The sequence below is a fragment of the Nanorana parkeri genome, unplaced genomic scaffold (genome assembly GCF_000935625.1).
Source record: "Nanorana parkeri isolate BGI_ZX_2015 unplaced genomic scaffold, ASM93562v1 scaffold1502, whole genome shotgun sequence".
NCBI lineage: Eukaryota > Metazoa > Chordata > Amphibia > Anura > Dicroglossidae > Nanorana > Nanorana parkeri.
Genome location: NW_017307770.1, coordinates 362,891 through 374,191, shown reverse-complemented (window position 1 = coordinate 374,191; position 11,301 = coordinate 362,891). Strand labels below are relative to the sequence as shown.

At 40.2% G+C, this 11,301-nt stretch overlaps 1 protein-coding gene across 1 annotated transcript in view; it reads left to right on the top strand.

Annotated features, from left to right (window-relative positions):
* LOC108798552 (connector enhancer of kinase suppressor of ras 1-like) overlaps nucleotides 1-9,412 on the top strand; it is a gene marked incomplete at its 5' end in the record, with an annotated part of 33,378 nt that extends 23,966 nt beyond the window's left edge. Inside the window, 4 exons of the mRNA XM_018570306.1 lie at nucleotides 1,051-1,106; nucleotides 3,779-3,902; nucleotides 6,359-6,531; nucleotides 9,149-9,412. Of these exons, the coding sequence (XP_018425808.1) occupies nucleotides 1,051-1,106; nucleotides 3,779-3,902; nucleotides 6,359-6,531; nucleotides 9,149-9,349 (554 nt within the window). The remainder of the gene's footprint in view (nucleotides 1-1,050; nucleotides 1,107-3,778; nucleotides 3,903-6,358; nucleotides 6,532-9,148) is intronic.
* Nucleotides 9,413-11,301: the final 1,889 nt, after the last annotated feature.

Below are 11,301 nucleotides of genomic sequence, written 5' to 3'. Positions count from 1 at the left end.
AATTTGTACTGTAATCAATTTTGTCTTTTTATATGACATCTTTGTCCCTAAATGAGCGTGCCACACACACAAAGAAAGTTTGCATACAGCATTCCTTTCTCACGTTCTTTCCACACATGTACATATGCAGTAATGCACCTTTTGTGCATTTTAAATGTCGTGTTTGTTCTGTTAATGCAGTATACAACATGAAGAACAGACTATTTACCACAGTGCAGATGTGTTTAAAAATACATGGTATGTGTACTTAAAATTCATTTCACTGGGTGTTCAATTTTATAAAACTATACTAAGCTGTAGCGCATAATGTGAGCTAGCCACTAAGGCATTATTATTCTACAGGTAGTGTTATTGGGATTTAAATAGGATGGGTTGTGCAGTTTTCACCTGCTTGCCCCAAGCTGTGAGTCTACTCTTCTTCTTGAATTTCTAGGTGTAATGAGAACAACATATCTCTTCCAATAAATGAGTTTTTCCTGATATAGTACAAACACACGTGACAGACAACAGGGTTGGTTTAATTGCCAGAACAGAGGCACCCAATATTAGGATTTCACTTTTTTTCCCACTCAGTTGTGTTATACACTAGGTGATGCAACATTTCAGCATTGGTTGTATCAGTTGTATAGTAAATGGTTGTTTAGTATGTAAACATGGTGCACACCTGAGTGTTCCAGTCTCCTGTTTTGTTCTATTTTTGATGATAAAATGGAACAGTCCTTTAACTGCCTATGTTTTAGTCTTGCATGTTTTATGGTTTTGTAAAAATGAGTATGGCAAGTGACTATGAATGGAGATGACTTTGAAGATGGCTAGATTTCATCACCTGTGAGATATCTATCTTTGACAGCTTAAATGGTATAAGTCATTTTGCCTCTTCCTTCATGAGTATGACAACTCATTTTAAGAAACAGGACACACCCATTTCCACAGATGAGTGAATGACATTTCTTTAGATTTGTGGGATCGAAAATAAATACCAAATAAATACCAAGTGAAATAATGCAAAGTAACCTGATATGATATTTTGTGATTTAATGTTTTCCTTAGATTGTTACAGTGAAACTGAGGCAGAGGATGAGGAGCACTCCAAAACTCAAGATGTGGTAAGTTGTGATTTTTGTTTTGCATCATATCCTTTTTTACAAAATCGTTCCATAGAAAATAATTCGGTTTCAATGGTTTTTAGTGCCAGATAATTCTAGTCCAGTGTTTTTTACACTGAAAATAATGAGAAAGTTAAGTGATGTTAAAGTCAAAATGTATTTAAGATATTTGAAATTCTGATGTGCTTAAAATGGATGCGCCTTGATGTTTAAAAGTTTTTAGCTTCCTGTAGAATCAGTGGATCCCCCTGCAGGCTCTATTTTACCTGCTCTGGAACGCATGCAAACGCATACGAAAATGCATGCAAACGCCCTTGAATGCACTGAAAGCCCATTTTAAACTAAAAAAAAGAATGTATATTTTATTTTTTCCCAAAACGGCCCGGAACGCATCAAAAACGCGGCACAACCCACTGCACTGCGTGTGCAGAAACTCATGCAGATCTGCTCTGCATTTGGTGTGAACAAGGCTTAAGTCCTTGGGCATAAATTAAAAGAAATACCTTGCTGTACAATACCTATTTGTTTGATCTGGATTCATTATTGGAAAAAAGTTTGAGAGTTTAATTTTTACTAAAGGAACCCTGTACTGCCTTTGCTCACCACTTTGTAACAGTGCTAGATGTTTGGGTTTCTCTTGTGGTAATACTTCAAGAACTCCTAATAATACTTGTTCCAGGGTAAAAATGCTGGAACAGCATGGGAGTTGGACAGGTAACTTTTTTAGAAGGAGAAGTCATCAGTGATTCAGCCCCCATCTTTCAAATATATATTTCCTTTTAACCCTTTCGCTGCCAAGGACGTATGGCATACGGACCTACAAAAGTGCTTCCAGCTGGCCAGGTCAGTATGCCATACGGACCTGGCATTTACAGTTCTACTATAAGCTGATGGTCGCTTCAGCGACCATCAGCTTATAGTATAACTGTTCAGCAGACTGTCCCCTTTAAATTAATAGCTGTCATCAGCGGCTCACAAGCCGCTGATGACCGCTATTATCAAAAATACCGGGCGCCCCCCCTGGTCTTTTACAAACGCTAGCAACGCAGCAGTTGAAAATCAAATCAATAGGAAAAAATTGCAGAAAATTCAAAAATGGCTTGGCCAGCTGATTTGAAAAATGTTCCGGAGGGCTTGGCAGCGAAAGGGTTAAAGGAGAACTATGGGGTACACATTTTTTTGCATTTTTAGTTTTCTTTTGATACAGGAGTACATTTTACAATGTACTCCTGTAATCAAAAAATGCACCATAAGCTTACAATTCAGGGTAATATACTGTGGGTGGGGCTAAGCTCTGTGCTGAGAAACAATCCCATAGGTTCTCATGTACGTGCAGCAGCTCCTACAATCTGCTGTCACTCAATGGGAGATAAGGATCCAGACAATATTGCCAGGATAGCTTCTCAGCACAGAGCTAAGCCCCGCCTATAGTATATTACACTGAATTCTAAACTTATGGTGCATTATCGATTTACAGGAGTACATTGCAAAATATATTCCTGTATCAAAAGGAAACTAAAATGCAAAAAAAAGTGTACCCCATAGTTCTCCCTAGCACTTCATATGTAACGCTTAAATGAATCTTGTGCTAAGAGAAATAGTGAGGTTGCCATTGCTGAATTGTCCATATCTAAATACTAGGAGAGGAATTTACTGAAGGCATCATACACTCACCGACCTGTTTATTAGGTACCCCTTGCTAGTACCAGGTTGGACCCCCTTTTGCCTTCAGAACTGCCTTAATTCTTAATAACATAGATTCAACAAGGTGTTGGAAACATTTCTCAGAGATTTTGGTCCATATTGACATGATCGCATCACTGGCCAAAAGAGTGCCAAGAAAATATCCCCCACACCATTACATCACCACCACCAGCCTGAACCGCTGATACTAAGCAGGATGGATCCATGCTTTCATATTGTTTACTCCAAATTCTGACCCTACCATCTGGATGTCGCAGCTGAAATCGAGACTCCTTAGACCAGGCAACTTTTTTCTAATCTTCTATTGTCCGCCATTCAAGGCACACTCAAGCAACTGGCAAAAAAAATAGAGGACATTACATGGCTTTTTTTTTTTTGCCATTTGCTTGATAAGCATATGCATGCTAAGTTTTTATTACCGCGATTCGTGGTAAAAAAAATCGCGCGACAAACATGCGTTTCCGAGGGCTACTTGGCTGTATCCCAATGGAAACGCGCAACAAAAACGGCCCAAATTATTACATGTACCTTTTCAGGCGTGGGCCGTTTTGTAGTGCGTTAGGGACGGGCGGAAATACGCCAAGGTGTGAACCAGACCATTGAATACAATGGGATTTAGATGTTTGAACGTTTTGTAGAGCGTTTGTCGAGCATAGAACGCGCTACAAAACGTTCAGGTGTGAACGAGGGCTCAGGCAACCAGATACTACAGTTATCCACCACCTACCGATCCCCGTGGGTGCCAGGAAAACTGGGAGTTTACTTGAATTATTTATTTATTGGGTGCAACAATTTTGCATTCAACCCTCAAACTTAGTTCACCTGACAATGTGTCTTTTACAGGGCAAGGAGCTTTTGTGTCGGCTACCAATGTTTTTTAAATCTGACCGTTTTTGTTTTGGAAATTCCTATTAGAATGCTTCTTTAGTCATCTAAATCCTTATTTCATCTTTAAATCCCTCTTTTAGGTAAAGAAACAAGCTGTGCAATCGCCAGTGAAGAAGGAAACACCAGGGGCAAGTCCAGTCTCCACAAAGGGAAAGGGGGCAGAAGGTGTACAGATGCCAACTGTTAGCAGTACCCAACCTCAAGGTCTGATATGTACAAAACAAATTAATATGTAATCAAGCTTATGTACAAACATTTTATTATTGTCCTTTTATAGGCTTTTTTTTTAATACACTGTGAGATATCTGCATCACTGCAGAGGTGATTCAGTTTGATTGCTCTGATTGGGGTTGATTCTGAGGCGTGTTGTCCCCTGTTGGACCTTCCAAATGATCCAAGCTTTGCCCACACGGTAGAAGTTTAGTGGTTGGCTTTATGTCGCATGTTGTCGGATGAACTGTAGGATTTGTTTAGGTCTTTCACAGATTCATAAGTGGTTTTAGAAGATGGTGAGTGGTTTGAGTGGCTGGCATTAAACAAAAAAGCTAATATATTTTTGTGATAGGATTACTTCTTTAAAGTGGCATGGAAGGTTTTCGCACTACATGGTGCAAATTAAATTTGGTTCTTTAACTGCCAGCTTAAAGGAGAACTATGGGGTTAGGGCTTTTCCCCATAGTTCTCCTTAGGGTAACGGGAGGACACAAACTAGCGTCCTCCCGTCAGCCTAGGCTCGGTATACCGCGAGCTGTAGCTCGCGGTATACTGAGACGCTGAAGCGGATCCCAACAATTATGTCTGGATCCGCCCAGCTGCGTGACTGACAGCTGGCTCTGCCTATCTAGAGGCAGAGCCAGCTGTACCCTCCCCCGTCTGTTCCTCCAATTAGCACTGGAGGATTGGGGAGAGGGGAATCCAGCCCCTCCCCTGTTACGGCAGAGAGCCGTGACAGGATCGAGAGGTGAGCGAACGCCGGTATATGTTCGCTCACCTCCCGATCTACTGAGCCGACCTGTGACAGTCTCATTGTCACAGGTCGGCTAGAACTATGAGGTGAGTGAAAAGCACTCACCTCATAATTCTCCTTTTAAAAGACTTTGGGAAACTAACCAATTGCATTATATGTTGTGGAATACGAGGAGGGAAATGTTGAACCCTCCGCCTTGAGTAGAATAATCGAAAACATGGTTTTATTTCTTTAGCTCCCAGAACAGTTTTTTGCATACATGTTAAAATGCACATTTAGGCATAAAAATTGCTTAAAGTTCCCCCAAATTTATGTATTTTCCGAAAGCACAGACCCTAGGAAAAAATAGTCATAGTTGCAATTACATGTCGCATGATATTTAACAGTTTTTCTAACCCAAATTGCCAGTAACAAATGCAATAAAATGAATTTTAGTGGGCAGAAACACAATATAATACCCATTTTATGATAAAATATAAAAGATGAGCGCATGTCACGTAAATAGATACAAAACCTGTTGAGATACCTCAAAATTACATGTGAAGCAGCGAAGGATTTGGTACCAAAAATTGTCCATAGGCAACGCTTTAACAGTCTCCACAGATCAATAATTTAGAGTAAACTATAAATGACCAGAATTATTACTCTCATTCAGGTGTGTGCGGCAATACTAACATGCTTTTTTTTATTTTTATGTGGGGGTGGGGGTCTTTAAAGAAATTTTGCAGGGGATATGTTTTCTTTAATTATATTTAAGCTTCATATTTTTGTATACGTTTTTAACTTAACGTTATTGCTATCACATAAGGTGGTAACCACCTATGTAATAGATGATTGCTGGTGAGAGTTTCTCTTTATGAAGACATTAGGCGTATATTAGACACCTAGTGTCACCTTTGCAGCCCAGTAAAGCTAATCAAGCTTTAGAGCCACCAGAATCACTTGCAGAATATAGCCAGGAGTCAGCTGAATGAATGTAAACGGATACTTGGCTGCTACAGGTGGCATGCTGCCATCGACATAGTACTTCACGTCCATAATAAGAGTGTACTTTACCATTATATACCCCCTAAGTAAGGGAAACTGTGAAAAAATATATTTTGTTATTAATCCACTTGTGACAGTTTGCTTGATATTTTGCATTAAAAAAACATCGTCATGGAAAAGCTTGTGACAGCCTTGGTGATTGGCCCAGGGCTGTTATATGAGAGCATAAAGAGAGTCCTTCGCTCTTTCTAAACTCCAACAAGAGTAGCCTGGAGCTTATACATGGCTTACTACCATCTCAGTGGCTGAAACAAGTGGTTGAGTAGCAAGGAAAGCTGAGCATTAAAGCTTACTTGTTGCTTTGCCTTCACAGGCAAACCACATTTGCTTTAAAGCAGGACTTCAGGCAAGCAGTTAAAGAGAAAGTTGAAATACACTTACATGAGCTTTTTTTCCCCTGGCAAACGATTAATTCTTTTTCACACCTCTTCCACACTGCATAGCTAGGAGGGTAGTTCAATAATTTTCCGGATGATAATGATGATAATACAACACGCAAGCAGATGATGTGGGCACCTGCACAATTTAAGTCCCAACTGTTAGGCTTTAATTAACATTTTTGATGGTGATTCTAGTTTCATTCTTTTATTATGAATATTATGGATAAAGCAGATGATTAACAAACTTCACTTTGTCTCCTTGATAGGTGATGATCTTGAGTTAATGATGACTTGTCTAAAACAAGGAGGGGTGTCACTCATTGGTAAAAAGACTGCAATGACTCGAGATGAATACCGTAAATCCTTCATCAAACGAAATAAAAATCCAGAAATAAATTACAAAGTGCACGCCCTGCGTGTTCTACAAAGTACACTAAAAGTGAGTATGTACAGATGAATTAAGAAACTGCACATGAGATTGTGTGTGTGTGTGTGTGTGTGTATCTATATCTATATTGTGGCAGTGTAAGCAAATGCCACGGTGTAGTTTGGCAACTATGGCACCCAGGACTCTCAGCCAGAGGGGCCTTTCAGGTTCTTCCAGGTTTTCAGAATTGTAGCTGGGATATGGAGCTCTAGAGATCTCTAAGGCTGGGTTCACACCTGAGTGTATTTTTTCAGCTGGTTTTTTTCGTTCAGTGAAACGCGCGTTTCACTGGCGGTATAATTTGTTTTTTCCCCTTATTTTCTTTATTTAAAAAAAATTGTTGTTTTTTTCACTTTCAAACTTCCCGCTGGCTCCGCCCCCTGCGACGCGGCCGCTCGCAAGGGACGGAACCCGGAAGTCGGCAGCCCTAGTGTGGCTCAGGGTTACCGCTTTGTTAACCACGATCCACACAATGGAAACGCGCGGAAAAACGCCCCAAAGAAGCTCCTGTACTACTTTGGGCGTAGGGCGTTTTTCAGTGTGTTATTACGCGCTGTAAAACGCCCAGGTGGGAACCATGCCCATAGGCAATTATTGGTTTTCACATGTTGAGCGTTTTACAGCGCGTAGGAATGCGCTGTAAAACGCCCAGGTGTCAACCAGGCCTTAGAGCTCTGGGTGGGATGAGATCTCCAGTCCTAGGGCCAGGTGTTGCCAATGACCAGCCTAGGCTGATCAGGTGGCTGAGGGCAGCCTACCTAGGAAGCCAGCCCAGTGCTCAGTGTTTTGGGAGTTGGAGTTGTGTGTGTGCAGGAGGCACACGGACACAGACAGACTCGGGTGCGTGCTGGACGCACAAGGAACAGCCGGGGGAGGCTGGTAGAGGTCAGGAAGGTCGGTGACCCAAGGGACCAGTTGGACACCGCTGAGAGAGTCAGTGATCCACTGCTGGGAGAGCAGTGTGAGTATCACACAGAGGTGTGCTGAGAGGCTTAGAGCTGAGGAAAGCTACTAAGGACTGTATATGCTGAAGAAGGCTGATTAGCCTGAGAAGTGCAAAAATGTTGGCCTTTATGTGAACAAAAGACTGTCTGTCTTTTATGTTGCTGCTGGAAGCTGTCTTGTGTAACAGGGGAAGGCTACCCTGTGGATGAACAGATACTTTTTGTGTTTGCCCTTAATAAACTGCATTTTACTTGAATTTCCTGGACTACAGTCGAGTGTCATTGATATATATAGACCTACATACATACATACATACATACATACATACATACATACATACATACATACATACATACATACATACATACATACATACATACATACATACATACATACATACCTTGAAAAATGTGATGGTGTCTCACCAGTCAGCATGACCGGACTATAGCCTTGCAATTTATGTAAAAATTTTTTGCGGACAGATAGAGCTTTCTTTTGTGACCCCACGGGGGGGTGGGGGTTATTTTTTTTTACTATATAATGAAAAAAGTACCATGAATGTAAAAAAAAAAAACTTTCCCTACGTTATGTTATAAAACATTTATTCTTACCCAGATTTTTAGTAAAACATAAGTCCGGGTCACGTCGGGTAAATAGACACCAAACATGTCAAGCCTTAAAATTGCGTGCGCTCGCAAAAAACGCCCATAGGCGACAATTAAAATGCTTTAACTGCTCATCAGTTTAGTGTTATCAGTGATTAATGGCTCTAAAATTATTGCTCTCACTCCGACGTTTGCGGCGATATGTAACGTGCAGGGCAATCGTCGTTTTCGCACGTAGGCGCACCCGACGCATATCTGCGTGTGTATGTGGGGGGCGGGGACTTAAATGTTTTCTTTTTTTATGCTTTATTTTCTTATGATTCTTTAATTTTTGTATTACTTTTTAGTTCGTCTGGCTCCACCGTCCTCTCGTCCAGTACAAGATCACACAGGACAGCAGTAGCTGTCCACCTGTTAGCTTAGAAAAGGAGGGAGGGTAGCGGGGGTGGGAGTGGGGTGGGAGTGGCTTACCTTGCTGTGTCGTGGAGCTGCACACAGCTTGCGAACACACACACAAGCATGGTTCTATAGGACCCTGCAAGGGAAAAGATTCACCCTAAAGCAGGATATCCGGGCCAGTGCTCAGGGGACCAGCTTATTCTGCATGAAAACTGAAAACTTTTTTTTTTCTTTTTGATTTAGTAACTTTTTGTTGATTTTTAACAAAGTACAGAACAATAAGTATGAATTTAAAAATAGTGCAAGAATGGCACACAGGCCTAGATTACGTCAAATATTCAATACGTGTGTGTGTGTGTGTGTGTGTAGCTTACTAGGACACACAAGGGTGGCTCCATAGGACACAGGAAAGGAGCCACCCTAAAACAGGATATAAGGGCCAGTGCTCAGCTGACAAGCTGATTCTGCAAGAGGCTACAACTTTTAAACATCAAGAAGCAGCGTCCATTGTAAGTGATTTCATCAGCATTTGAAAAAGCTTAAAAACCTTTTGACTTTAATATGACTTTAATAGAAAATGATTGCCGATGTAGTAGGTAGAGTAGTAGGTTCTGCAAGATACAATTACTAATGTTGCTTTATTTTGTAGTCTCTATGATTTATATTTGTATTTCCCACAGGCAAAGCTACACGAACTTGAAGCACTTAACCAAATCCTGGAGCATCCTAACTTGCACTCAACTGTATTCCAGAAATGGAAGTCTGAACATGACCAGCTGTATGGCGGTATAGAAAAGGGCTCACAGGCGGCTGCAGAGAATGCAGAAGGGAGTAATGACAAAAACAAGCAAGACAGTGATGAAAGTGAAGCAAGTGACTAAATACCAGTTTTATGGCATATACTTCACACTTTCTGTGATTTTATAATGACACCACTGAGTAGTTCAGTGACCTTATAAGTCTGTAGAGTATAGATGGCTGCCACTTTATATGAAACATGACACAACACAGTTGTCTGTCAGATGTTATAAATGTATATTAAACATTAAATGCTTTGTGTCCAGTTTTTGCAGACCGGAAGCTTCCTGCTGGACCTGCCCCAAGCTTGGGTTTCACACTGTGTATTGCAGTTTATGGTGTGCCAATAATAATGTTCGTATTTGATTGAGAATACATCATCTTTTTGTCAATGATTTTATCAGGTCTTTCACCAAACAAAGGATTACTTTTGGGGATGAGTAAAGAGATTGGGACATTGGGTCAAACCTTTGGTCTCCATATGTGAAAGGGACATCACATACTGTATACAGTTAATGATCCTAATTCAAGGTTGCCTGATCCTTTGACACATACATGGAATTGTACTGTACATAAATCTGTGTCAACGATACAAGTAATTTGATGTATGCCTATGGAAACAAAGATTCACCTGGTCAGAGCCAGTGTTTTGAATATATTTGCTTATCTCAAACGTAATACATCAGATTAGACTGACTTCCAATAGTTTCTGCATTTCAAAATGATCCTATCTAGTTGAACTGCTGCTAAAGAATGGAGCAAATTAATCCACATATTTTATAGAGACTGACTTCAGACCTTAAATTCATCATAGGATAAGAAGGATATTATAATTCTACTAAAAGAACTTCAGGAAAAATGTTTTTATTAACCCTTGCAATGTGACTACCCCCGCACTGCAAGGGTCAAGTGCTCGTTTGTGTCTAGGTTAAAAAAAGTTATACTCGCCTGAAGCTCCAAGCCAGCTTCTTAGACTGGTCCTTCTAGCGTTTCTCCCCCTGCTCTGCAGTGGTCTAAGATCCCATAGGTTACTCCATTCTGACCCCTATGAACGTGGTCGCGCACCGATTTTGGTTGTGAACAGAATCAAATTTCCGCATAAGGTTCAATGTAAATAAGGTTAATCTGTTCTGAACCATATGTAAATTCATTACCGCTCTGCACTTTCTTTTTACCACCATGCTTGCTCTGCGCTTTCTTTGGAGCCATGCAGGATTGAATAATACTGTACAGTACTGTGTGTGTGCTAAAAAGCACACAAAAAAGCTTCACAGCAAGTGTGCACAGGTCTGTCTGCCTATGTATATATATGTGTGTATATATATATATATGTATATATGTATGTATATATTTCAGTGTAAAGATGTGAGCACTCTGAACATTCCAATGCTGCTGTGACAGCTGGACAGCTTGTAGCTTCGGTGAGTATAAATATCTTTGAATCAAGACAAAAACGAGCACTTAACCCTTGCAGTGAGGGAGTAGCCCCACTGCAAGGGTTAAGAAAAAGTTTTTTCCTTCTAAGAACCAAAGTGCTTGCAGCTACCGAAGAGCACTTGCGAACTAAAAAAGAATAGATTCTAAAGCTGCCATTTTTCTGTGTAGAGGCATTCCTGCCTTCCATCATCTCAGAACACAGGCTCATCATCATTTGTATTACCAGCGACAAAGTCACATCACCCTGGGTTTCAAAATGGGAACAATAGTATGAGGTTTCTTTCTACCATTGTAAAATACACACACACACACTGCTGGGAAATGTTTATTTTTAAAAAAATGTCATATGCAGTGTATTTATTGAGAACCTTTTACATATGTTACTTGTAGCTGCTTTATATATTTTACTGTTGCAGTATATCTTTTTTTTATTCAAATTGATTCTTATGTCCCTGTTGATGATATATTTGTATTATCCATTGCTTAATACATTACAAACAAACCTAAATGCATGACAAAAAAGCAAAATAATAATGATTAAACCGCTTCTTTTTAACAAATCTTTCTATTGTGCTTGTATCTTGATTTATTGTGTCCA